Source organism: Erythrolamprus reginae, chromosome 10, assembly GCF_031021105.1.
Source record: "Erythrolamprus reginae isolate rEryReg1 chromosome 10, rEryReg1.hap1, whole genome shotgun sequence".
NCBI classification, from domain to species: domain Eukaryota; kingdom Metazoa; phylum Chordata; class Lepidosauria; order Squamata; family Dipsadidae; genus Erythrolamprus; species Erythrolamprus reginae.
The window spans coordinates 35,108,035-35,135,912 of record NC_091959.1 but is presented as its reverse complement, the minus strand read 5'-3'; the positions used below and the strand labels follow the sequence as shown (position 1 = coordinate 35,135,912).

The following is a 27,878-nucleotide window of genomic DNA, read 5'->3' as shown; positions in this document are numbered from 1 at the left end:
TTGGAATGGTGACATGAGCTCGCCCCCCTGGTTCTGAGTGTTAGCGGAGTCCAGCGCAATTACGCTACTTTATCTGGGCCACAGGTGCCCCTGCATTTCTGTGTGCGATTTCACTACCTACCCGGGTGCAGTAGCAGAATTGTGCTGGACTCCACTAGCACTCAGAGTCACGGGGGCGAGCAGACATCACCATTCCACCTTAGCAGCCCACCTCTACTCATGGCCAAATCATATGAATGGTATGCATGCATGTTGTCTTGATTGTTTAATTATGGGTTTTTTAATCAGGGTTTTAGAGTTTTAGATAGTATGTTTGACTTCTTTTTATTGCTGTTGTATTTATATTATTAATAACAATAATTTAATATTAATAATAATTTATTAGATTTGTATGCCACCCCTCCCCACACTCGGGGCAGCTCACAGCAACAATAATAACAATATAACAAATCTAATATTTAAAAACATCTAAAATCCATCATTAAAACCATACAACACAAGCGTACCATACATAAACTATATAAGCCCGGGGAGGGGGTATATCTCAATTCCCCCATGCCTGGCAACATAGGTAGGTCTTAAGCAATTTACGAAAGGCAAGGAGGGTGGGGGCAGTTCTAATTTCTGGAAGGAGTTGATGCCAGGGCCAGGGCTGCCACAGAGAAGGCTCTTCCCCTGGGGCCCGCCAGACGGCACTGTTTAGTCAACGGGACCCAGAGAAGGCCAACTCTGTGGGACCTTATCGGTCGCTGGGATTTGTATGGCAGAAGACAGTTCCGGAGATATTATTGTAAGCTACCCTGTATTCTTCAGGATTGGGAGGCATAGCAGCCGAATTAATCAATTAAATAAATAAAGAATAAATAAATATAAGCCTGAGGGCTCCTGCTAAATAATCCAGAGCTGTAAGGTCCCTCCAGTCACCTTCACAGGTTGGGGAGCCTCCTGAAGATGAGGTTAGCCCGGCTTTTAAGGGACCACCAGCTTTTCTGACCCACAAGGGAGGTCGTGGTTCGTGTGTCAGTCCTCTTCCCTAAGAAGCCCACCAGCTGCCTGGGGTACAAGACTAGGACCTATCAAAACAATACGGGGGCGCAGGATGTATTTGGGGGTGGTGGAACTGAGCCCCCACAGCGCCCCACGGGGTGAAAAAGGCGGCCCCGAGGTCGGGCTTGGACTCTGGGGGCCTCTACCCTCCTCCTGGCTCCGTCTCTGGGTTCGTCGTCTCAGGCACCAAAGCCGGGCAGATTGACCGGGGTCCCACTTCTAGGGACTCTGGAAGGCGCCGCTTTCTGCTCCTCCTTCCGAGCAGCAGCGGGCCTCCGTCGTCCCGTCCCCCCCGCCCCAAGCATAGGCCTCTCCCCGCCAGGCCTACAAGGAAGCGCCTCATCCCAGCTGGCCTCGCTTTCTATTCGCGGGGCCGCCGTTTCCGTGCCTCTGAGGCGGGGGGCGAGGGTCGGAGCTCCTGCCGCCGCCTCCATCCCCGGGCCTGCGTGCGGAGCGGGAAGCGCGGCGAGCCGCTTCCTCATCAACTCACCCGGCGGGGGAACCTTCGCCTGAGACGCCTCCGGAAGTCCGCGGCCGGAAACCGTCCCTCGGCTCTCTATGGTTCCCGCGCAGTGCCCGGATGAGGAAGGACGCAACCATAGAGAGCGAGAGCGGCGGGATTCTGAAGACTGCCGCCCGCTGAGGTAACGGCTGCGCCGCACTCGGCGGGGCTTTTCCCGGCGCCGCCTGAGCCGAGCCGGACGGACCCGCATGTCCTCCGCGGGGTGGGAGTTCCACGCCGCCTCGGCCGACCCTCGTGAGGCGCCCGGTCCCGCGGGCGGGAGGCCCAGCTTGGCGTTGCCCCGGGAACCGCATGGCCGCCGGTCCCTCCGAGCGTCGCGCCCGGAGATGCTGCAGCCGCAGGAGCCGGAGATGCGGGGCGGCTTAAAAAGACCCGGGTGGTGCGAGGGAGGCCCGGGGGGAGGAAACGCCCGACCGGGAGAGGTAAGAAACGGAGGCTTGGAAGGGGTCGAGCCAGCCGGGTCCCCTGGAGGAAACCGAGGCTGCTGTGTTAGCTTTAGCATCGTTAACGTCTCTCCGAATTCAAAAGATAACCGTCTTCTTTTCTTGAGGCGTTTAGAATACCTTTAGGCAACCTCAAAATTAATTAAGTGTGTGTGTTTATATCTGTATATACAGTAACTCTCTGTGTGTGTAACATATTTTTGCTGATAATGAAAAGGGAGACTATATAGATCTACAGGGGTGGACAAAAAAATGGAAACATTTGACTTTTTGGCATCAAAATGTTTGAACATGTTCAAATCAATCAAAACTTGACATATTTTAATGTTTTTTAAATTTTGTTATTTGATATGTTTTTCTAAACTACCTTTTTAAAAAAAAGAAATTTAAGGAAATTTGTTATAGCCTTCCAGAAATGGCAGACCTCTCAGTCTTTCAAAGAGGCCAAATTGTTGGTGCTTGAATGGCAGGCTTTGGTGTAAGAGAAAGTGCCCGAATGTTTGGTACTTCAAGAGGTTATGTCTCAAAAGTAATGACTGCTTTTGAAAAAGAAGGGAAAACGTCCTCACCCAAGCACAAGTCTGGTCGAAAGTCGAAGTTGTCCGAGAGAGACCGTTGGACTCTAAAGCGAATTGTTAGAGCGGATCGCAAGACCACAGCTCCTAAAATCACTGCAGAGCTCAAAAGACAGGTATAGAACCCAGTTTCCACAAACACCTTTTGAAGGGAGCTTCACAAATCTGGATTCCAAATCTGGATTTTCAAGGTGTTAACATTTTTTGGTCCACCCCCTGTATTTCGGGCTTATTAGCCTTCATAAGGTAGCCACACTCTTACTACTGGGATTTGAACAACAGATTCGACAAAAAAAAATAGATAGATAGATAGATAGATAGATAGATAGATAGATAGATAGATAGATTGATTCTTATACGGTGTGTGTGTGTGTATATATACACTGTATATGCGTATATATCCCTTAATTTTGGGTTTCTTCCTGTGTAGGTTTCAGAGATTTCTGGTGACGTTTCGACGAAGTCCCACTCGTCATCTTCAGGCTGGTACTTTTGTCCTTGTGCTAGGGCCAACACAAGGACAAAAGCACCAGCCTGAAGATGACGAGTGGGACCTCGTCAAAATGTCACCAGAAATCTCTGAAACCTACATGGGAAGAAACCCGAATATACCAAGACCTTCATAATGCACCTGTGAAAATCTACGAAAACAAATATATAATATTAAACAATATATATATATGTATATATTTTGTTGTCAGCACATTCAACTCTGTACAGAACAAAGTATTCATTGAGAATATTTCATTCATTCAGATCTGCACAAAAAGATAAAGGGAACACTCAAAGAACACATTCTAGTTGAATGTGCTGACAACAAAATGAAATGGATTGTCAATCAGTGTTGCTTCCTAAGTGGACAGTTTGATTTTACAGAAGTTTGATTTACTTGGAGTTATATTCTGTTAGTTAAGTGTTACCTTTATTTTTTTCAGCAGTGTATGTATGTATACACACACACACACACACACACACACACACCATATTTTCGGAGTATAAGACGCACCTTAATTTTGGGGGAGGAAAATAGGGAAAAGAATCTGCTTACCAGGTATTCATCTGGCTAGTCTCCTTAGCCAGCACATTATTTTATCCCTGGGTTAAGGGCTTTTAAAAAATTATTCTGAGGGAGTAACAATGAACAAGCTTGCAAGCCAGTAAGAGCTGCAAACATCATTAGCACCTGGAAAGAAACATTGGAAAATGGAAAAAACCCTGCAAAGTCATAGGGCCTGGAAAACATTCTTCAGAGAAAATAACAATGAAAGAGCTTGCAAGTGCATAAGAGATGGAAACATAGCTACCACCTGATTAGGGCTGGAAAGAAACTTATTCAGAGCAAGTTAGAGCAATGGAAAAAACCCTGCAAAGACTTAGGGCTTGGAAAGCACTCTTTGCAGAGAGAAACAATGAAAGAGCCTACAAGATAAGAGCTGGGAAGATCGTTAGCAGCTAGCTAGGGCTGGAAAAAAATAAAAATAAAGCTATATTCAGAGTATAAGACGCACCCAAATTATCAGCCTCTTTTAGGGAGAAAAAAAAGGTGTGTCTTATACACCGAAAAATATGGTATATATCCAACTCCCTAGGGACTCAGGACCTTCCATGATTTGCCATGCAGAAGCACAAAAAATATATATATATATATACATGGAGAATTTAGAACTGAAACAATGCAGCCAGCCAGAAACTGGTGAGCGCAAAAAGAAGAAAAATGGAGGCGAAAAAGAAGAAAAACTCCCAAGATGGCACCAAGTGTAGCTTCAGGAAAAAGCCTTTCCCAAGCAATTACAGTATTCTCTTTCAAAGTTTTCAAAAACCCCGCAAGAAGGAGCCAAAGCAGCCCCACTGAAAAGCAGCTTTATCTAGTGTCAATTCCCCCAAACTCTGAGAAATGTGCAATTAGGAGTTGTAATATTGCAACTTCTTTTCTCCCCTTAATAGTTGTCAGCCTGGCATACAAGGAGGCCCTGGGATTGCTGAAGGACATAAAAAGTCTCTCATAATATACTGAATTTATAGGTCACACTTATTTTTTCAGGGCCCCAGAGATGCATGTCCCAGCATTTCTCTTCTCCACTCTGCAGGGCAGCCAGTAGCTAATCCCACTTTTCAATACGTTTTTGTTCTCTGCAGTCCTTTGTATGTATGTATGTAACATTTTTTCTGATAAGGAAGGGAGACTAGTATAGATCTATTTCAAGCTATTTTCCTCTCATCAGCTAGCCATATCCTTACTGGGATTTGAACCTGGGCAGTCTGCCCAGTAAGGCAGTAGCTTTAACCTCCATGCCACAGGATTCTCTTCCTGTCTCAGTTTATACCAGAGAAGAGTTATATGATGTTTTTTTCCCTGTCAAATCACTCTGGTATCCCCAAATATGGGAGGGAGCATACTGCTTCCTTTTTGCCACTCAGCCCCTCCAGGGGCCATTAATTTATTTTATTTATTTATTTATTTTGTCCAATATACAATACATGTTGAAGAGAATAGACATGTAGTATTATATATAAAGAAAAGGATAGAAGACAAGATATAAAAATAGAGAAGATATATGAAAGGAAGAAAAAATATATGAGATATGAGATAAGGAGAGACAATTGGACAGGGGACGAAAGGCACACTAGTGCACTTATGTACACCCCTTACTGTCCTCTTAGGAACCTAGAGAGGTCAATCGTGGATAGTCTAAAGGAGAAATGTTGGGAGTTAGGGGTTGACACTCCTGAGTCCGGTAATGAGTTCCACGCTTCGACAACTCGATTGCTAAAGTCATATTTTTTACAGTCAAGTTTGGAGCGATTAATATTAAGTTTGAATCTGTTGCATGCCCTTGTGTTGTTGCGGTTGAAGCTGAAGTAGTCATTGACAAGCAGGATGTTGCAGCATATGATCTTGTGGGCAATACTTAGATCGTGTTTTAGGCGTCGTAGTTCTAAGCTTTCTAGATCCAGGATTGTTAGTGTATTTTCGTAGGGTATCCTGTTTCGAGGCATTCAAGGCAGTTAATTTTTATAGCCAACAAACTATATTCTATATATGTAACATTTTATATACATACATACATACATACATACATACATACATACATACATACATACATACATATATGCCAAATGGGTACCATCTTATGCATTTGATGGTTGAGAAAGGCTCTCACCCATAGAAACTGGTGTGATATAGAAACACATCTGTTGGTATTTAAGGAGCCATAAGGTTCTTGGTTGCTGCAAGAAAATAACATGAGCAGCACTCCTTCAAAACAGCTGAAAGCTCCTTGAGAGATGCATTTTTGTGAGAAAACTGTGCCCCTCCAGCTATTGGCTGTTGATAAATCTCAGCTCTTTGTGGTTGTTGGAAATTGGAGCTCAGTTGCTTTTTGTGCCTATCTAGCACAGGAGCCTGAGGCCCGTTTGGAACCAGGCTGTGGAAGCACGTGCAAAGCTCCACTTGTGTGAATGGCTGATGTACGGACCTAACACTTGCACAAATGGAGCTCAGTGCGCAGAACCATCCCCTCTCCCACCTGCCTCCCCTCCCCCCTGATCTGCAAAGCCAAAAAGTTTGGGGGGCTGTTGTAGTAGCAAACCTGCCTCCAGGCACGAACGGGCTGCGATGCTGCTGCTCTGCCCAAAAGGTCTTCAGGAAGTTCCGACTTTTCCCACAGCTCTGCTCATGTCCCTCCTGTCTTGTTGATGAACTTTCCTGCTTTCCTTTCAGAAGGCGTTTCAGCTAAACCAGAAGGGGAGAAAACGTGTTTCAAGTCCTTCCTGCCTTGAAATAAAAGACTTGCCGCAGAATCTAGGTACGACCATCATGCATTGTTTTGGGGGCTCTTCCGTAGTTTTGTTTTGCAAAGGCAAATGTTGTTGGTAAGGCCCACTCTCTGCATATATATATATACATCATGCCGCTCTGAGTCCTTGGAGAGGGGCGGGATACAAATTAATAAATAATAATAATAATAATAATAATCATGCATGCATGCATGTCATGCCTATATAAATAGTTCCTGCAGTTTTCTTGGCAAGATTTTTCAAGAGTGGTTTGTTATGGCTGCCTTTAGTTGGGCCTCCCTGAGTAAACCAGACAGGAAACACAAATAGGTTACCCAAATCTTCTATCATATGGACACAGCAACATATTTTTGAAAATCTGAAAATACAAACTTTCCGTCTATCATTTTTAACTATGTTGAATTACATTACCTTTAGTAAACGTGCAAACCAATGTCTGCATTTCCTGTTTCTGTCATATAGTTGTGTGTGTGTGTCGGTATATGCATATTGGTTATCTTTTAGAGACCTGAATATAACAAAATTTCATTTTAATGTATGCTGATTAGTGTGACAATAAAAAAGTGACAATAAAGTTTTCATTTTCTTTTCTTTTCTTACCGTTAAAGCCTGTGGTGGCCCCTGCCTCTCTTGTCCAATTGTTTCCTAGGCAGCCTCTTCTCTCCCCATTTCTCAAGGCCATCCCTGCATTCCATTATTTCACCCTCCCTTTCGGACACTCCCGGCATGCAGAAGCGCTTGTGGAGCCCCTGGGTGGAGGCAGGTTCTGCCCCAGTTGCTGTGCTGTGCCTGTTGAATGCCATTCCGTACGTTAGTCATCTACATCTGCTTGCCGCTGATGCTGCAACCACATGGCTGCCAGATGCTCAGCGGTCAGTGGAACTCCTTGAGGATCCAAGGCCATTCTTGAAACTCCTCTCTTTGGAAGGAAGTAGAAGACTTGCCAGGTTGATGTTGCCTTTCCTGAGTAAACCAGATAGGAAATGTGACTGGATGAGCTAAGTCTGCTTTATTCTCAGGCTGCATTGATTCTTCCAAGTCTGAAAATGCAACTTTCTTTCCACCCCTATTAACTGCTAAACTGATGAGGATGGGTCCTTCCAGAGTTTGAGGTTAGCTGCTCTCTTGTCTGATGGTTTCCTAGGCAGCACCTCGTCTTTTACCCATGTGTTGCATCACCCAAAGGGACTGTCCCAAGGTCACCCAGCTGCCTTTGTGTCCAAGGCAGGACAAGAAGTACAGCCCCCCGGTTTCGGGACTGATGCCTGCCCCCATACATCACATTGGCTCTATGCCTCTCTTTCTGTCCCCCGCTCTCCCTCTCTCTCTCTCTCTCTCTCTCTCTGTATATGTACCTGCGTACCATCTTCACCCTGTTCTGAGGGATGGTTTTGCAAGCATTTTGCTCAGCTTTTCCTATTTGTTATTATTATTATTTTTATTTTTATTATTTTTATTTATTTATTTATTAGATTTGTATGCCGCCCCTCTCCGTAGACCCGGGGCGGCTCACAACACAATAAAAACAGTTCCTGACAAATCTAATAATTTACAATTTAAAATTTAAAACAGTTAAAAAACCCCATTTTTAAGCAGACATATCTACAAACATACCATACATAAATTATATAGGCCCGGGGGAGATATCTCAGTTCCCCCATGCCTGATGACAAAGGTGGGTTTTAAGGAGTTTGCGAAAGGCAAGGAGGGTAGGGGCAGTTCTAATATCTGGGGGGAGCTGGTTCCAGAGAGTCGGGGCCGCCACAGAGAAGGCTCTTCCCCTGGGGCCTGCCAAAGGACATTGTTTAGTTGACGGGACCCGGAGAAGGCCCAAATCAGTCGCTGGGATTCGTGCAGCAGAAGGTGGTCTCGGAGATATTCTGGTCTGATGCAATGAAGGGCTTTATAGGTCCTTGCTTTGCATATAAATTTATTTATTGGACTCTCCGTGGACTCGGGCGGCTCACAACATATCAATGACCGAGCAGTATACAATAATACAGCTAAATCCAACTAATATAAACAGCTAATTTAAAACATTACAAAAAGGCTAAATATTAAAACCACGAGCCTACGGAGAGGGGCATACAAATCTAATTAATTAATTAATTAACTAATTAATACAATTGCAGCTGTAAACATTCAATGGCCAGAGGCTGGGATCTGAGGTCCCCAAGCCTGCAGGTTCTTGCAAAAGGCAAGGAGGGTGGGGGCAGTATGAATCTCCGGGGGGGGGGAGCTGATTCCAGAGGGCCGGACCCCCACAGGGAAGGCTCTTCTCCTGGACCCCATCAAACAATATTTGACGGGACCTGGAGAAGGTCGACTCTGTAGGACCTAACTGGCCGCTGGGACTCTTAGGACAGGAGGCGGTCCCACAAGTAATCTGGCCCGGCTGCGATGTGGGGTGTTATAGATCATAACCAACACTTTGGATTGTGCTGGGAAACCAATTGGCAGCCAGTGCAGTCCAGGGAGTGCTGAAGAAACATGGGCATACCTTGGGAGGCCCATAACTGCTAGCATGGCTGTAGTTTCCTAACACTTTTCAGAGGTAGCCCCACAGAGTGTTGCTAGTAGTCGAACCTCGAGGTGATAAATGCAAAAGATGTATTGCCAGTGGGTTAAGCACCTGGCCTACCTTGCTTATGTACCTAAACAGGGATATTACAGGTGGGCTAGCGAGGGAGCACCACCCCCTCAAAGGGATGCAATGCAGTACTTTTCAGCCTCAGCAGCTTTAAAACGTGTGGCCTTCCAACTCACAGAATTCCCCAGCCAGCATCTAGCAAGATCCTTATCTTAAAATGGGGGTGACCTCCTTTTACTAAAAAGGATAAAAATGGTTCTTCTGCACCCGCAACACAATGTGCGGTGTGCAACCATTCCCCGTGTGCTCTGCCTTGCCCTCCTGCGCATGCATGCGTGCAATTCCCCCACTTCCCCCATAGGTGCATGCGACCTCCCTGTTCCATTTTTGGGCATAGTAGGCCTTCCTGCAGTCTCCTGGGACCAAAAATGGGCTGGGGGGGTTTGTGTTGTACTCCCTCCCCCCACACACACGTGCAAACATCGCTCACATTCGCTCCCTGCATGTGCAGCAGATACATGGAAATCAGCTGGCTGGCAGGAGGGGCGCCCATGCGCGATGGAGCTGAACTGGGTGAAGGCTCAAGTGCCACCTGTGGTACACAGGCCATAAGTTCCCCATGACCAGCCTAGCCTCACGTCTGCCCCTCTGCTGAGGCTTCTGCTGCCCTCACAGGGGAGAAAGTGGGTCCCCTCTTCATTCACTTCTCCCGTTAAGTAGCAGAGGTAAAGTTCCCTTCTAGGATTGGGGTGTTTTTTTGTTTTTTTTTAAATATGTTTATTATTTTCAAGACATAACAAGACAGACAAACATAAAATAAACAAAACGTAACACATAATGTGAAAAGGAGCTACAATTGCTCTGCTCAGTATTGAAGTCATCTTAATACAGAAAAGAAAAGTTGATTATTATTTAGATCGATTCAGAAAAAGTAAACATCTCTATAATATTTCTTGGGGTGTTTTTTTATTGTGTATCATGCATTAATGAAAAATCAATAATACTATTTTTTTTTAAAAATCTTTATTGAATATTTACTTTTAAAATGACAGAGACAGAGTCACACAAAAAGAAAACACAACATACAAAAGCATACAGCTTTATGCTATATAAGTTACTTTGGTGTCAGAACTTAAGCATCTAACGATTAACATATATGCCAGCTATTCTGCTGGGCCTTGTTCCTTACAGCTTACCCATGTTTTATTCTATTTCATTTTCTGATTTTATTGTAAGCTACACTTTTTAGATTACTTTATTTCTATCTCTTTGTGTTTCTTTTTCTGGGTTACATTATTTCTCATTGCTGTGAATTGGTAGTTCAGTAGGCATCAATAGGTGAGTTTAGCAACAGTTTGTCTGCTTGCTTAGTTGACCATAATTAAAAGGATTTATAAGATTACTCTTTGCTTTTATTCATTTTCTTCTAATTTATTAACTGGTACTCTGCCCAAGTCTCAACTAGGCAACTCAGAACAATCCAAATAGTTACAACAAAACACAAGGAAATCTAAATAGAATAGAATAGAATAGAATTTTATTGGCCGTGTGATTGGACAAACAAGGAATTTGTCTTGGTGAATATGCTCTCAGCGTACATAAAATAAAATATACATTTATCAAGAATTTTGTGGTACGACACTTAATGATTATCATAGGGGTCAAATAAGCAATGAAGAAGCAATATTAATTAAAATCTTAGGATATAAGCAACAAGTTACAGTCATACAGTCAACATGGGAGGAAATGGGTGATAGGAATGATGAGAAAAACTAGTAGAATAGAAGTGCAGATTTAGTAGAAAGTCTGACAGTGTCGAGGGAATTATTTGTTTAGTAGAGTGATGGCGTTCGGAAAAAAACTGTTCTTGTGTCTAGTTGTCTTGGTGTGCAGTGCTTTGTAGCGACGTTTTGAGGGTAGGAGTTGAAACAGTTTGTGTCCAAGATGCGAGGGGTCAGTAAATATTTTCCCCGCCCTCTTTTTGACTCGTGCAGTATACAGGTCCTCAATGGAAGGCAGGTTGGCAGCAATTGCTTTTTCTGCAGTTCTGATTGTCCTCTGAAGTCTGTGTCGGTCTTGTTGGGTTGCAGCACCAAACCAGACAGTTATAGAGGTGTAGATGACAGACTCAATGATTCCTCTGTAGAATTGGATCAGCAGCTCCTTGGGCAGTTTGAGCTTCCTGAGCTGGCGCAGAAAGAACATTCTTTGTTGTGCTTTTTTGATGATGTTTTTGATGTTAGGTGACCATTTTAGGTCTTGAGATATGATAGAACCTAGAAATGTGAAGATGGCAGGTGCAGAATCTGCCTCCCTCACTGAAGCCTGAGTGAAGAGGCTGCTTTGAGCTTTTTGACCGGAAGAGATGCTCCCAGGCGCCTCCTCGTCTTTGGCCAAAATGAGTTCTGAGTTCCTCCACTTATGCCTGCCCTGAATCAGCGACATCTCAAGCACTTCCTCTGGCTTTCATCATAAGGAGCGCAGTGGTGCATGCTGAGTTCTAGAACCTTAATCCGGGTTGTGGGATTACGTCCACAGAGAGGAAGGTGTCCTGCTGATCCCAAGTCTTGCATGCGGGGACCTTGCCGGGCAGAACTCATGGCAGCCAAATTGAGACTTGGCTGCCATGAACTGGAGCCCCTCCGGCTGCTTGTTTACATCTTGCTCTCTGTGAAAGCCAGGCAGGTAGTGACAGAAAATGACAACTTTGTTTCTCCTGCGTATCAAGCGTGGCCTTTTTCCAGGTTTTGCCTCCAGGTCACCTGCTGAGGGGATGAGGACACCGAGTCCTTAAATTTGTGAAGGATTTCCAAAGGGGGATTTTCTGAAGAGATGTTTGGGGGGGGCAGTTGAGGGCTTCCTTCCTTTGAAGGGCCCTGCAGAGGGGCAGAGTGTTAGACACAGGAGTCTCTCCTGCCATTTGGCCAGTGTGAGCACAGTCGGGGTTAGGGTTATGTTAAAGGGGGACGGCTCCATCTTAATCCTCTTTTTCTCTTGTTCTTGTGTTTCCAGAAGAAAGCCCAGCGAAAGTGCGAGTGGCGTCTGAGAAGCAACCCGGGCTCCCGAGAGAAGCTCCAGGTATGAAGGCTGATGGGCCTGGGCAGTATAGTCACCCAGCGGGAGAGCCCAGGGCCCAAGCGAGGACAGGTGCGCTGCTCAAGGCCAGCCAGTGCTCAGGTGGAGCTGCAGCTTCGGGAGATGGCAGCTTTGTTTCTCAAGAGCCTCTCGGTCCTGCCTCGTCCAAAGAAGAAGAAGAAGAACCCCCGACCTGTGCCAGACCCACTGGGGAAAAGAGGTTTCAAATGGATGCCGTTTCTAACAGTCGCCCATCAGTTCAGCAAGAGATGTTTGAGACGCCTTTGCATGCTTGCCCACCGGGCACGAGCCTTGAAACCACCGGTCAGACTTTTCAAGGCAGCCCCGCTTGGGGTGAGCGCATGCATCTCTCTGGGGCAGCCTGCAAAGGGCCGGAGGGAAGCTTCTTCAAGAGCGGTCCGAGCAGTGGAAGGATGGAGGATCTGGGAGAAGCCTCTGAGCTGCAGGGGCCTGAGGCTCCGACGGTGCCCAAAGACCGGCCTTCCGAAAATGGCTGTTCCCCGCTTTGTGATGTTGTCCAAGCAGCATCTGGAGGTGAGCCAAGAGGGAGCCCTTCAGAGGCCGGTAGTATCCAACAGAATGGAAGTTCTCCCTTCCGCCATGAAAAATGTATCACTTTGGGAAAAGGAAATGGAGCTCTTTTGTTGAAAAGAAACAGCTTTGTGTTCCTTCAGAACAGCTGCAGTATAGAGTATGTTTCTGTGCTTCTCAGCCGCTTGCCTCCTCAGCTGGACTTGGGGGGAGATGGCTTCCCACTCCGAGTGGAGCCTGAGGGGACCCTGAGGACAGCCCTCCTGCTCTGTGATTTGGCTCAGCCTCTGCGGGCTGCCCGTTCTATCCGTGTCCCAGAGGTCAGTGTGAGTGCTGGTGAAAAAAGCCTTCTAGTCCCTCCACTCCATGGCCCATCACCATTTGCCCAGAAGGCTGACCCAGGCTCAGGCCGCAGAGGGCCCATCTTATACAGCCTGTCTCCAGAGGGAGTCATTGTGATGCGAAGGACCGAGGCCTGGCTTCATCACAAGACAGCGTTTGCTCCAAGGCAAGACAGCGGCAAACTCCAGGCAGGAATGAATGAAGGGGCCTGGGAGATGGTCAGATGGGGGCTGAGAGGGGCAGAAAGTGGGGAGGTTGCTATGGAACCTTTCTGGAGAAAAATACTCTGCTTTAGTGACCAGACCTTGAGTGATCTTTCTTCGGCTCCAGAGGAGATCTACGCCCTGGCAAGAAATCTCTTCTTGGATTGCAAACATCTACCAAAAGGCAGAAGAAGGGCGGCCACCGAAATCTCTCTCAGCTTGGGAATAAGCCCAGCCCTTTCAGAGTCCAGTGGGAGATTTTCACTACAATTTTTGTTCAGTTGCTCTCCCTACAGAAAGAACTGGGTGGGCCTGGATGGGGCGAGAAGCCCCTTGGACTGTGTTTATCCTCTGGAGGTTCCTGGCTCTCATCTGTCAAGGGCAGAAGCTGAAAACTGGAGTGTTGATGGTAGAGATGCTTTTGATGGTTCAGAAAGTATTCTGGAGAGGAAGAGTAATCTTTTCCTTCCATCCTGTGAAAGGGTAGAAGTCCACAAAGCTTCCTTTGGAGCTGATGCTGGTGGCATGAAAACTATAGAAAATGCACCGGTACGTAACAATACTCGACTGTTCCTTCAGCTGGCATTTGATGGAGACTTGAGCAAAACTTTCCCCCTTTGTAGAGCCACTTTTAGAAAAGGTCAGTGCCTTGAAGAACAAAAGAAATATCAGATTCACCCCCCTTCCCCAGCATGTAATCTCTCTTATTTAAATAAAAAAGACTCTTGTTTATGTACTAAACGTTTGACTCAGCAGACGGAACCCGTTTATCAGATGAACATATTTCTTTATCCGTGTTATTTCCTTGATGGTTGCACCTTGTTTGAACAGAAAAACAATTCACCAAAGACAGAGTTTCTGAAACACCAGAGGCCTTCCTTAATTTTCTGCAAGAAACTAAGTCATCATGATTTGCAAACCGTGATCAGTTTGGCTGTGAAATACGTCCGGTGTAATAAAAATGAATCATTGCATTCAAAGATGGAGCTGAAGGCAACCCCACCAGCTACTGCAGTTTTAACCGAATACCATCAAGGTCTATTTCAAGAAATCATCATTGAATCATCCAATAATAATAACCAGAGGTCAGAATTTGCTGGCCATCTACTGAACAAAGACTTTTTAGAATCACAAAATCGCAGGACACTATTTGGATGCTCAGAGTCTACTTCTGAATCACTGAGCGGGAATGATTTTGTGAAGAATCGGACTCAGTCGAAGACCGATAACCTCCATTCTGCCTCTGAATCCGTCCACAAAAGTCTATCGGAGAAGTTCAGCTTTAAAAATGGATTATTGTCTGCCAGTAAATTGGCTTTATCTCCTTTTCAAACAGGCGCTACAACTTCTGCCCAAATTAAAGGCCAGGAAAGAATGAAAGGACTACTTTTAAAATCATACAGAAAAAGAAAGAGACCTAGTTTGGTATCTGCAGGCCTAGGCTGCCAGAATAAAAAAATGTGCTTCTTTCCAAAAGATGCAGTATCGATGTCCCCTTCTTTGAAAGCCCACGGCTCCCCTCTTGCCCAGCGACCCCGTCGAGGGACCCTCCTGCTTGGAAGAGGCGCTGATGGTGGCAGTTGGCCCTTCGGCCTGGGAAGGGAAAGGGTGAGCAGCTCCCCCAGAGCAGTTGCGGCTGCAGCCGGCCCTCTGACCAGCAAGGGGACACACCAGCGCTTCAGGGGTCCCGGGATAGAAGCCACGGTCTCCCTGGCTCCCTTAGGGCAGCCATTGGGAGCAGCGCAGGGTTTGGAAGCTGTCCTGAGAGAGCCCGGCCGGACAGCTGGGATGACGGCGGAAGGATTTCCCCTTCGCATTCTTTCTGATACTGAGGCCCTCCTGGAAATGCTTCCTTCCGGGGGTGGGATGTTCACCTTTTCATTCAAGGCCCTGACGCATGGAGCACTTCCTCTTGGCTCACCTGAAGACATTTCAGAACATGGTTCCATAAAAGCCAAAGGTTGCCCAGGGCACACGGTGATGTGGTGGCACCTAGAGAGCCTGCGTTGGGTGCTGCAGACGAAACTCTTCCTGTCCTCAAGGAAACTCACAGAAGCCCTCGGCAGCTCACTGGCATCCTCTTCTGGCCTAGAAGAAGGGAGGTTAGCAAGCTTCCCCATGTGGCCCTGGATCAAAGGAGGACATTTGCTGAGGGTAGAGAGCAGGCGGGAGCTGGCAGGGGCCCCAGAGAAAGGCCTGGAAGGGCCCTTGGTGGACGAGCGTCTCGGGAGGAGAGACTCTGGAGTAGGGGCTCAGCTACCGGCCCCAAAGGAGAAGGCCCAAGGGGGGAGGAGGCTTGCAACAGGACAGCCTCCAGGCAACCCCTCTGAGGAGAAGGCTGAGGGTCCGGGAGATCCTGCAGGGGGCACTTTGGCTTTTCTAGGAAGGGCTGGGCAGAAGAGGCGGCAGAAGGAACCCCCTTTCCACGGGCTAAGCGGATCAAAAAGGCCGAAGAGGACCCAGAGGGGTGGAGAGACGGCAAGCTTGAATCTTTGCGTCCGGAATCGTTGGGGGCAGGCCAACCGCTGGCCCAGCTCCATGGGAGCTTTCGGCGGCCTTGATCGAGCCGCCGGCTGCAATCAGAGTGGAAGCCCTGACATTTTTGGGTATTTGCCCCTGCAAAGCCCTTTTCCAGCCTTCGGGAAAGTGTCCGAGACCGCCTGCATCAAAGCCGGCATGCTCCGCTGGCTCAGGGCACCAAAACCTCTGACATCCGAGGGCCCCCCTGAGATGCTCCCTGGAGAAAAGGGGGACCTTGTTTATTCCGTACCATTAGCCACCCAGCCGGCAGCCCCACCAGCCCTCCTCTGGGACCCCACGGCAAAGCAGCAAGGCCCCCAGAGCAGCTTGCCGGCTGTCTCCTGGCTCTCCGGGCAGCCCAAAAATGCCTGCTTGTTGACGAGGGTCTCCTGGCTAGCAGAGGAATTGCTGGGCCCCACCTGCCAACCCTTCCCGCCTCGCGGGGGGCTGCTCCCTTCAGCTGCCAAATGGGGCCCCCTCAGGAGGAGGAGGAGGCAGCGGCGGTTGGAAGTCTTCTCCTTTGTCAGTTTAAAGTTGGACTCTCCTCTGCGTCACAGCAGCAACAGCGGCTCCTTCAAGATGCCCGGCTCCCAGGCTCCGCCCTTTTGTTCCGTCGAATCGGCGGTCCTGTGCTTCTTTGAGATGAACAGCAACGGTCACAGCCCTCCAGTTCCCCCAGGGTATCTCCATCACCACATGGACGCTGGTCCTGCTGGGAAGCTCCCAAAGACCGGGCCCCTGAGCCCGGTCTCCAGATGGGCTCTCGGCAGTCCACTGCCTCAGCTGCCCTCCGCACAGAGCCTCTCCTGCCTTCCGCCACCGAGGTGCCCAGATATCAGGCCAGTCCAGAAAGACGCCAAGCCTGGTTACACGCTGACCCCCAAGGAGGGAGAGGCCGTTGCCCACAGGATGGGCTGCCTGGCCCCTGGCCTCCCGACCGCCTTAGCCTTGTTTTCCCCCGGCTGCTATCGTGCTTGGACAAGGAGGAAGAGGAGGAGGAGACGCCCCAGCAGTGGAATCCCAGCGGTCCAGCGACCGAGCCTGCTGCAGCTTGCGCAGGGCTTAAAGGGCATCCAGTGTGGTACTTCTGTGTCGGCCGACCTCTTCTCTTACCTGCTGGGCAGCGTGCTGTCCGTCTGGAGCCAGCGTGGACCCTCCAGCCCCTTCTGCAAACCCACCCCTCTGCATTCCAGCCCCAGCAAGGGAGAAGCAGCCCTGCCTGCCATGGCCAGCCTGAGCCACAGAAGCAGGTAAAAAGCCCTGTCCTCCCCCTGGACTCAGCCTGTATGCAGGGACTTGCTCTCTGTCTGTCTCTCTCTGTCTGTCTCTTTCCCTCCCTCCCTCCCTCCCTCCCAGCTGCTATGGGGGCTGGTTGTTGTCCAAAGACAGTCCAAAATATACCCAATGCTTTATTGTAGCACGCACCTTCCATAAGCTTTTGCTCGGACTCCACAGTGCTAGATTTACAAGTAGCTGTACCCACAGAGGTGTTCTGCTAAGGTGGAACAGTGACCTGTGCTCGCCCCCATGGCTCTGAGTGCTAGCAGAGTCCAGCACAATTACACTACTGCACCTAGGCGGGTAGCAAAATCTCACGCGGACATGCAGGGGCGCCCATGACTACCTGCCCAGGTGCAGTAGCAGAGTTGTGCTGGACTCCATGGTTACCTCACTGAAACATGGGCGCCCCTGCGTGTCCACACACAATTTCGCTACTTGCCCAGGTGTAGCATAATTGCGCTGGACTCCGCTAGCCCTCAGAGCCCCAGGGGTGAGCACACGTCACCGTTCCACCAGTCCCACCCCCTCTGTGTACACAGATAAAGAAATTTATTTTATTTATTCGATTTTTATGCCGCCCTTCTCCTTAGACTCAGGGCGGCTTACAACATGTTAGCAATAGCACTGGTACGTAGCTCTGACAACGGGTCAAAGTCTTCAACTTTGCAAATCCAGCCTCCAACTCCCTCCAAAAGTGCTTGTGTTTGTTGGGGTTAGGTGCTGTCTCAGTGTGGTGGTTCATTTTGTGAACACTACGCTTAGAACACAACGCCCAGGCCGAATAGCAATAGCTCTTAGACTTATATACAGCTTTACAGCCCTCTGAGCAGTGTATAGAGTCATAATATCACTCCCACCCCCAAACAATCTGGGTCCAGAATGGTACCAAAATTCCTGAAGCACCTGGTCCTGGCAATTGAATGACAGTCCTCTTGCCTGCCTATAGCAGTTATAAATGCCCAGGTGTAGCCTCCTGCTTCCTCGTCTCTTGGTGACTTCTGGTCTCCTAGGCTGGACACCCCCACCCCCACTCGCCACTATTTTTCCCTTTTATGGGTTAAGGGCCTGGGTGGGGCGAGGCTCCCTATGGATGTGGGCCCGTTCCTGAAAACATGGCTCAGTTTGCGAAATAGTTGGGATGCTGGCATACATGCAGTGCTATTTTTCCCAGCAAATTGAGGCGTGTGTGTGTGTGTGTGTGTGTGTGTGTGTGTGAGTGAATGATCCCCTCTGATCTGAGATTTCTAAGATGGTCTGTTTTCCTGCCCTTGGGGCAAAGGGCTGAGCTGAGCTTAGCCTTGGGGAGGGTTTCTGCCTGGCTACCATTTATAAGGGCATGCCCGTAACCTCAGCCTCATGTCCTCACAGCCACACATAACCTGCCAGGGGCCAGGAGGTAAACTGCAGAAAAGTGAGCTACCGCAATCTTTCGAGAAGCTGGTACAGAGCCCTGGTTTCTGAGGGAGGAGAGGTTGGGCTCTCCTTGGCTTAAAAGGGGCTTTAGGCAGGCAGTGGAATGGCAGCAGAGAAGAAGGGAGCTGTTGGGAGGAAAGTTCACTCAGGCCCTCTCTCCCCCCCCCCCCCCCCCCCCCCCAGTTTGGCAAGAATGATTTATATAGGACAGTTGGGTGGATTGATTTCTATGCTGGACTTGCATTCTGCAAAAATCCAGTTTCTTTTCTCCCTTTGCGAGTCTTGACAGAGGTGCAAGGATGAGTTAACAAAACATGCCCTGTTTATGCTGAACAGGTGATAACAGGGAAAAGAGAAATTAAATATGATAAAATGGGTTAAGTGTTACTAAAGCTAATGGGGAAAATTATTCAAAAGTTACCTAATTCCTGCTTCTCCCCACATGAAATTCTTTGCTTCTGTGTGTGTACAGGAGTTGCACTCTTTATCTAAGTTAAGGAAGGGGGTCTAGCCTTGGTGACTTTAACACCTGTGGACCAATTAATAATAATAATAATTTATTAGATTTGTATACCGCCTCTCTCCAAGGACTCAGAGCGGCTCACAACAAGTAAAACATCATATACAAATCCAATATTAAAACAGTTTTAAAAACCCTTATTAAAGACAATCATACAACCCAAGCAATCCATACATAAAACAAAACAGCTAAGGGTATATTAATTTCCCCATGCCTGGCGACATAGATGGGTTTTCAAGAGTTTACGAAAGGCAAGAAGGGTGGGGGCAATCCTAATCTCCGGGGGGAGTTGATTCCAGAGGGCCGGGGCCGCCACAGAGAAGGCTCTTCCCCTGGGGCCCGCTAGACGGCATTGCTTAGTCGACGGGACCCAGAGAAGGCCAACTCTGTGGGACCTAATCGGTCGCTGGGATTCGTGCGGCAGCAGGCAGTCACAGAGATATTCTGGTCCGATGCCATGTAGGCTGTCCTCCCCCTTGACTCAGCCAGGGAGGAGCCCTTCCGCAACCCCGGCCAGGCCAAACGTTAACTGCTTGGTCCATCTGAAGGCCTTTTGGAGTGGATGCTCATAACTTGGTTAATCTCTCCAGGCAGAATTCCTGGCCCTTTTGTGCTCAACAAGTGAATTTGGCTTTGGTTGCTTCTGTTCAGCAGGTGTGCAGGTGTCTGTTATTGCCTTCAGCGCAACTCCTGCTTCCTGCACCAGCGGTCTCCAAATTTGACTACTGTAAGACTTAAATTCCCAGAATTCCCTAGCCAGCTATGCTATGCTGGTTGGGGAATTCTGGGAATTGGTCCCAGGGTGTCCAGCAAACCTGGAAAACAAGGAATTATCAGGGAAATCGGCAGTTTGAGATATATCAGGGAATTCGTGGGGAAAAAAACCTGGAATAAATCAAGGAAAAAAACCAAACTATTAAAATGTTTTAAAGTCAGGGAAAAATCATGTAAAAAAAACCAACAACAGATTGTGCTGCCTGGCAGAGTCAAGCAAAAAGGAGCATAACTGTGGCCACAACTTGCTTCCTTGGCTACCAATATTTCTCCACGGCTTAGCCATTTGGTATGACGTCATCTACGACCATGCCTTAACTAGATCGCAGGTTACAGGGAAATGTCAGGGGATTTCAAAATGTTTTCTCCCTGGACACCCTGTGGTCCACAGGTCTTAAAGTCACCAATCCTAGGCAAAGAGGCCAGGAAAGCTCTAATTGATTCAATGAATGTCGTCACATTCTTTGTTATGTTCTGATTTTCTGTTTGGTTTTTTGTGATCTCTTCTCTCTCTCCCCCCCCCCCCCCCTAAAACCAGGCTAAGCTTGCCTCCTCTGGTGCCCAGCCTGCCAAGTGACATTCCTCCCGGGGCTGTGAAGAACGACACGAGGTCAGTGCTCTCCTCCTCCATCCCTCCCAAAACCTCCTTAGAGACAAACTTGGGCTCTCCGTCCATCCGTGTTTTTCTTCCTCCCTTTTGGAATTTATTTTATTTATGTTTTTATTTCTAACTACCCATCTTACCTAAGGTGGAAGTTTACATAATGTAGGTAGTTCTCAATTTTATTTTTATTTATTTATTTATTTATTTTGTTCAGTACACAATAATACACAAAGAAGCTTATACAGATATAGTAGAGAAGATATATGAGATAAAGGAGAGACTATAGGATAGAGGATGGAAGGCACTTTAGTGTGCTTATGTATGCCCCTTACTGACCTCTTAGCTCCAAATTTCTGTTGCTAAGCAAGACCGTTGTTCATTGGGTTTTGCCCCATTTTACATCTATTTATCTCCAATTTTAGACAGCCTTTTTAAAATTCAGTTTCTTTGTTGTTCCACTCTATGTCAATTTACCATGAAAACAATTCATTTATTCCTGTTCATACTTCTTATCAGTTAAGATTTCTGTGAGTGTAGCCTGCTCTTAACATTAATATTTATTTGAACCACCCGGGGCTACTGGCACCCCAGCTTGACACGCCCTCCATTTCGTGCCCCCTGACTTTCCTCACCACGGTTGACTTTACTGTCACGGTGTCACAGCGTCTCCAAAGATCCCTGGGCTCAGCTTCCTTTCCCTTCCTTTTGCCCCTTTCCTAGGTTGGAGTCCATCTTGTCTGTGCTCTTGCCAACCTCTTGCCAAGCTCCCGAACCAGCCCGCCCTCCTTTAAGCTTTCCAGCTCTTGGATCTGGAGACGGAAAGGAAGCTTCTGTCCCGGCATCACCCAAGACCGGAGCTCCACGTGAGAAAGTAAGTGGTGCAGCAGGGAGGAGACCGCGTGTTAACCGAAGCTGGCGGTTGGGGGCACAGAGACCGTATATTTGTGGCGCAGTGGTTAGAGTGCAGCCCTGCAGGCTACTTCAGCTACCTGCTAGCTGTACTTCATCAGTTCAAATCTCACCATTGGCTCAAGGTTGACTCAGCCATCCATGATCTTTCCAAGGTGGGTCAAACAAGGACCCAGATTGTTGGGGGCAAGAGTTGAGTCTGTAAACCGCTTAGAGAGGGCTGTAAAAGCATTGTGAAGGGGCATAGAAGTCTAAATGCTATTGCTAATGCTAAGTTACTGAGGGTGGAAATAAACGGTGATAAGCAAAGCCTGCTGGGGCTGAAGGAAATGGAATGGCCAAGAGGTAGAGCTCTTGGCTTGCAATCAGGAGGTTGTGAGTTCAATCCTAAGTAGAGGCAGATGTAGGGTCTCCTGCCTGTGCAGGGGGTTACACTAGATTGAAAGGGTCCCTTCCAATTCTGTTAATCTGTTAGGTGCTGGTTACTCGCAGTGAGCATCAGCGCCAGGATCTCCTCCTTGTCTGTGTGGTTCGGTGTAAGGGTTTGGGAAGGCCATTGATGGGAACGGTCCCATCGGCCTGTGGTTCTGTCAGCTCAGACATTCCAGGACTCAAGGGAGGAGAAGCCGCGATCACCCTGCACACAGACCAGAGGGACAGATGGGGATAGGCACATCTGGAACTAATGCTCTTTCTTTTCCCTCCCAAGGACGCGTCGGAGAACAGGCCAAAGAAAGTATCCCTGATCCGCATTCGGAAGACGATTCCTAAGCCAGACCCCAACCTCACCCCCATGGGGCTTCCCAGACCAAAGAGGTAGGGAGGGCCGTTGCCTTTGTCTGCCCACTTTGTTGGCCCCTGTGGAGTCCCAGGAGCTGCCCAGGATTGGGGAGAATCGACATATCCAGCTGAAGAGCCTTCCGGGGACAGGGAAGGTGTTAGGAAAGACAGGTGGGCGGTTGGGTTACTTCTCTGAAAGCAGCCGGGAGGGGCCCACAGGTGGAAGAAAACCCAGATCGTTCTCTGGGGTGGGGGATCAGCATTCGGTCAGCCCTTCAAAGTAGACCAGAAGGTGTGAATACTGAAATGCTGAAATTACAGGGTTTCAGTAAGAGACTCTGACCCTTGTGAGAGCACCTGCCCCCCCCCCATCCATGGCCTTTATCCTCATGCAAATGGTGGAGGTCTCAGTCTGGGGCTTGTCCCTACACAGCCCGTCACAGTCCTGGAGAAGGAGGCCGAGGGGGCTGCTTCACTTCCTGGGCTTCCATGTCAACGCCTCTCCCAACTCACTCGCATGGGATGTAACCAACCAGGCCAAAGAACTGGGAGTAGCAGGAGGCCTTGAAGTGTGCACGTGGAGCCATTCTGGAGGAGTTCTGGGGCAGAAAGCAGGGCAGTTTTTCAACGGGCTCCCAACATCCCGGCCAGCAGCCCCTCTGGTGCCTGCAGAAGCTCCAGGGAGGGTGTGTTCCCCACCCCACCCCCTTTTCTGTCCAGGCCTTGAGTTGCTTGGCCCCGTTTGCATCTGTTCTTGATTTGGCTGAAGTAACTCTGGATGGCTCACGCAAGTAGCACTAGGACCAAGAGGTAAAAGCAATCATGAAACTGAAGCGATAAAGGAATAAAAGTAGTATGCCACTATTTCTCACAACTCTAAAACTACATGTACACAGAAATGCTATAAAAGAATTCAGACATAGCCTTATTTAACCTTGCTTGGTAAGACGTGTTGGTTCCCTTAGGGCAGTGTTTCCCAATCTTGGCAACTGCTGGCTGGGGAATTCTGGGAGTTGAAGTCCAGATATCTTCAAGTTGTCAAGGTTGGGAAACACTGCCTTTGGGAGCTCTTTTCCAAGAGACCCCGAACGCGAATGGCCCTGATCCCATGGCTACAGGGTAAAGGCCCAGGGTGCGCTGGGGCAGACAGGCGGTTCTGGGCTCCTGGGTCCAGCCCCTCATGCCCTGATGATGACATAGGGCAGGTGGGTTCTCTCTGGAAAAAAAGGAGTAAGAAGGGACCAAACTAGGAGTAACTGGCAGCACCTCGAATTGGATCTGGGCCCCTGCAACACTCAGGTGTCATTTAGCTGAACCAGGGTGCTCCTGCCAGCAATGGTCCCTGTCTTCTGAGCTGTGGTTGGAGGACACACAAACAGCAAGTGGCCGTAGGGTAACCGAGAGTTGACAAGGGCCTAAGTGACCATCCTCGGGGCCTCCTGGTGAGTTCCTTACGGCTGGCTGAAGTGTCTCTTGCCACGGCTGTCTCCTTCCATTAACAGGAGTGGCTGCACCAAGGGATTTTGTGATTGTGTGCCGCTATCTTCAGCATGATGCTTGGGAGTGAGAGGTGGAGCAGCCATCCTACCGGGAGGGTGATTTCATATGTATTTCCTTTTTTTTAAAATTAAATTTTTTAATTGATTTTATAAAATATGAACACACACACGACAAACAACAAGAGCTTTGTGAGTAGTGCCCACCACCAGACAAACATTCACACCCCACCACCAAATCGGGGGTGTTTCTTATATATACCATTTTAACTCAAGAGCAAAATATCTATTTACATATTTATAAAGTGATTCCAATTTATTCCTTGTAGCTTCGTCTCAGATTCTACTCGCCATATATTGTCTTACCTTGTCCCATCAGTTGTCGTAAATCAGTTTCATTAACCGTATTCATCCTTTTATCCATAGTCTCAAATTGAATATGTATTTCCTTATTTAAATATTCTAAAGGCAGCTCTGGACCTTGTGGGTAGTTCTGCAGCTGAGATGATGTCGCTGCCGACATTTGCAGCCCTTTGAAGCCTTCCCTGGTGGGGCAAAGAGCCCCCACCTGAGATGCCTTGCTTCACCCAGGCGTGATAAAGCAGCTTGGCTACAGAGCTTAAAAGTCGTCTCTTTGACTAAAGGAGGGAAACGGTTCTTGAAATGTGATGAAGAAGGTGAGCTGGTGCTGAGTTGCTGCCTCATTTTGCTTTCCAGGTTAAAGAAGACCGAATTCAGCTTGGAGGAAATCTATACCAATCAGAATTACAAATCTCCCCCAGCTACCAGGTGGGTTACCTAGCAGGAGCCTAGAGACAGCACAGCATTGGAATGGGGGGAGTTGGGGACTTGCAGAAAGAAGCATTGTGGGGAAATGGCTGAATGGGTCTTCCTTCTGTATCCGCTCCATGCTTGTACACCGGTGTGCTCCATGGCTTGAAAAAACACATCTGGCTTTGAGCCAGGTTGCTAGTTGTGTGCAAGGGCTTTGGGTCCTGCTCGGATGATGCCTTTTGGTTTGTGTTAAGGTGTGTGCAGAGCAACCCTGGAGTTATCAAGGACATGCACATAGAAACAGGATATTGCAATAGATATGAGTAATTTATCCAGTCACACACAGAAATATGTTGAAGTGCCTATGGTGTTTCCTTTAAGAAATAGCACAGTCCAAATAGACAGTACACATTTAAATCAGTCACAATCTAGAAGTACAATAAACTTCTTACCAGTTTGTCTTTGTCATATACATTCAACAAAAATATTACAGCTTACAAACACATCAGAATATCGGAGAGAATAACAGAGGGTAACACAGAGATTACTATCAAGTCAAAGAGTCAATCAGAATGAAACAACAGAGAGAAATAAGCCATGATTTCTATCTCCCTCTTATGGCCACTTGCATCATTACAGCCAATCAGAACATAGCATACATTTTAAAGCTATATTAGATCAATCCATACAGCCATACATTATTGGCTTGTTTATATATTACCAATCCAACCGTTTGGGCAAAGTACTCATGGTTTGTTGTTGTTTTTTAGGTGCCTGGAAACCATTTTTGAAGAGCCAAAGGAGAAAAATGGGTCTTTGATCTCTGTCAGCCAGCAGAAGAGAAAACGGATTTTGGAGTTCCAGGACTTCACCATTCCCCGGAAGAGGAGAGCTCGTAGCAGAGTCCGAGTGACGGGCGGCTACACTCGGGCGAAGAAGGCGGCCCTTGAAGGAAGGGAACTTGACGTCCTCCTCATTCAGAAACTGACCGACCTTGAGACTTTCTTCGCCAAGGAGGAGACGCAGGAGCAAGCTGCATTGTGTAGTTGAGTTTGGGTCCCTCTGCCGGAAGAGCTCGTGGCGCTTCCGTGATCTGGTGATCTTGTTTTCCTGAGGTTGGACCAACCTGCCTGCCTGAACTCTAGAGTGATATTTTCCTACAGTTTTGGAGGAGAATAATTAATTTCTGTTAACCTTATGAAAGAGCCCCGTCTTTAGCCTCCATTGTCACAAGGAATTTACATCTGTGGGGTGGTGGGGTGGGTTTTTTTTCTCCTTTTAAATAACAAAGGCTGAACAAAGGCTACAGCACCTTCAAAGACATGAGGATTGTAAAGAAGTTAGCCATGGACGGGTTTGCCTCTGCTGCTCTTCTCCTTCCCAAACCCCAGTCGTGGGGCAGCCAGTTCGAAGGGTCTTTTAAGGTTTTGGTTTTTGTTTTGTTTCTAGCCAATCTCCTTTGTTTGCCTCGCTGGGCAGCCGGGCCCACCGTGTCCCTCAGCAGGCATGCTTAGCTCAAAGAGAAGCTGCATGTTCTGGGACAGACATCCCTGGTGGGGGCCCGTTGTTTGTTTTGCTGCGTGGGGAGGCTCACCTCCAGCTCCTGCCTTAGGAACTCGCAGGAGTCCCTCGGAAGTAGCTTTACTCTTCATCACATCGCCTGTTCTGGAGGAGGCTTCCTCTCTCTTTATTTCTTGGAATCGGGGCCATCCAATTTGTCGTAGGAGATTTTAATTTTGATGTGATGCCAGAATGCCAATGAGACCTCAGTAGTTCTTCATTTTGTTTGTGTGTGTGTGTGTATGTGTGTGCGTGAACTATCGCTCAGCACCTCTCGTTAATTCCCGATTGTGACTTGTATGGGTCCCAAATGGAGTGAATTGTACAAATGCAACAGAAGAAGGTGGTTGGGAGCATGAGTAGCAGCATGGTGGAAGTAGCAGCTGTGCGAAGCCACACAGAGGAAATGTTAGACTTGTACTTTCCCTTCAGGGTGCTTGGAAGATTTAAACATTTACCTTAAGTGAAAATGTTACATGATGACCAAAAGCTGCTCGCCGTCTATAGTGCCTATAATTTGGGCCAGGTTTAATGGCTGAATTGTTCAAAGGGTTTGCCTTTTGCTTCCCCTCTATCTCTCTCTCTCTCTCGTCTATAATTTGCACTTTTTGTACCTTCAGGCTTCGTATCACCCGTGGAGGGGGCTCTGGGGGCAAATGAGGGTTATGCCAGACAGGGATGGAAATGGCCGACGCTTCCGTTCCACACCTGAGCAGGCAAGAGGGTGAAATTGGCCTTGTAGATGACGTAGATTGGCCTTACAAGCACGGAAGCAGAGGGGCCCTGCCACACGTGTGCCTAGAAATAGAAATTGAGCATTTCTGCTCCACGTTGTTTTCCCCCTGGGAAAAAGAGAATAACGGGAACACTTTTTAACAGTGGAGAGCCAGATCTGGTTTCCGGGATGACCAGGACATTATGTGTTTGCTGCTGCATGCAAATTGGTGACGCCCGAGATTCTCCCCCCACCCTCCCCTTTGTCCTTTGGATCATTGTAGAAGATCCCTGCTTGTGATCTCCACGTTTTGGGTGGGCTGAGTTGAATCATTTATTAGAAATATCCATTTGTCCCATAGTGGGATTTTGTGGCATGACACGCCCACAGGTGGGCTGCTGAGGTGGGACGGGGACGTGTGCTCGCCCCGTGGCTCTGAGTGCTAGCAGAGTCCAGCGCAATTACGCTACTGCACCTGGGCAGGTAGAGAAATTGCGCACGGACACCCAGGTGCAGTAGCGTAATTGCGCTGGACTCTGCTAGCACTCAGAGCCACGGGGCGAGCACACCTCACCGTCCCACCTCTGAGAACTGGGCTCTCCAACCCCAGCAATTTTTAAGACTTGTGGACTTCAACTCTCTCAGCATAGCTGGGTGAGGAATTCTGGGAGTGGAAGCCCACAAGTCTTAAAGCCGCCACGTTGGAGAGCCCTTCAGAAGAAAATACAGCCACTAAAGCGACACGGTGGGATCTGCGGTCCAGCAAGGAAGCTCCACCTTGGAGGGGGCCAGAGTGGGGTGGGGGAGGGGCTGCTGCTGCTACTGCCAAAAAGCCCCTGGACCAGGCCTGCAAAAAGCGACCTGCCTTCAAGCAGCATCCTCCCCAGGCAAGGACCCTGTTCCCACCTGGTTTTCAATACAATCATGAAAAGGATTTCACTAAGAGCACTAAGAAATCTCTTCTCAGGAAAATGTGGAGGCAACCAAGGATGTGATTGAGCTGGGGGGGGGGGGGGGTTTGTTACTGTAATATTTCCTAAAATCTAATTGGGAGGGGGCCATGCCCATCTGGGAGAATAGGGCAGGGGAGGGTTTCACTCCATGCAGGTGTCGTCTTGGGGCCAAGATCTGAGCTCCAACAGAGGGTTTTTGAACCCCCCTAAGACTTGAGCCTCTTGGGGGCTGTCGTTAGGAGCAGCTGGGATGGAAGACTGCTCAGTTAGCCTTCTTGCAATCCAAACCAAATGGGAATTTGCACACTTCTGTACTGTTGGCTGTTCTGTGCCATTTTCACATGGTTTGTTCCTGTATTTTATTTTATTTTTTAGTTTCAAATTCACGTTTTCTAGTGTTTAAATTATGGAAATAAAAATTTTAAACAAAA

The 27,878-nt window shown here is 48.0% G+C and overlaps 2 protein-coding genes across 14 annotated transcripts in view; one reads left to right on the top strand and one right to left on the bottom strand.

Moving 5' to 3' along the window:
• DEPDC5 (DEP domain containing 5, GATOR1 subcomplex subunit) overlaps window positions 1–1,616 on the bottom strand; it is an 84,206-nt gene extending 82,590 nt beyond the window's left edge. For all 9 annotated transcript variants that reach the window (XR_011559969.1, XM_070762460.1, XM_070762464.1 and 6 more), the window contains exon 1: window positions 1,538–1,616. The gene's annotated coding sequence lies outside the window, so the exon portion shown is untranslated. The remainder of the gene's footprint in view (window positions 1–1,537) is intronic.
• Window positions 1,617–27,878, top strand: PRR14L (proline rich 14 like). Of its 5 annotated transcripts, none has more exons than XM_070762459.1 (8): window positions 1,617–1,691; window positions 6,310–6,394; window positions 11,992–16,918; window positions 20,195–20,266; window positions 20,981–21,131; window positions 21,879–21,985; window positions 24,163–24,234; window positions 24,990–27,878. In XM_070762459.1, the coding sequence occupies exons 3-8, from the start codon at window positions 12,057–12,059 to the stop codon at window positions 25,267–25,269; spliced, it is 5,544 nt and encodes a 1,847-aa protein (XP_070618560.1). In that variant the 5' UTR covers window positions 1,617–1,691; window positions 6,310–6,394; window positions 11,992–12,056; the 3' UTR covers window positions 25,270–27,878. The 5 variants fall into 5 exon arrangements, with proteins under 5 accessions (XP_070618560.1, XP_070618559.1, XP_070618558.1 ...); XM_070762458.1 differs by having other exon boundaries at window positions 1,622–1,691; window positions 11,989–16,918; XM_070762457.1 differs by having other exon boundaries at window positions 1,628–1,992.

What these genes read in the sequence shown, in the direction of transcription:
- PRR14L (XM_070762455.1), top strand. Translation starts at nt 1,759, where the DNA reads ATGTCCTCCGCGGGGTGGGAGTTCCACGCCGCCTCGGCCGACCCTCGT. An exon ending in GAAACGCCCGACCGGGAGAG is followed by an intron (nt 1,993 to 6,309) that starts GTAAGAAACGGA and finishes CTTTCCTTTCAG; the next exon opens with AAGGCGTTTCAGCTAAACCA. An exon ending in GGGCTTCCCAGACCAAAGAG is followed by an intron (nt 21,986 to 24,162) that starts GTAGGGAGGGCC and finishes TTTGCTTTCCAG; the next exon opens with GTTAAAGAAGACCGAATTCA.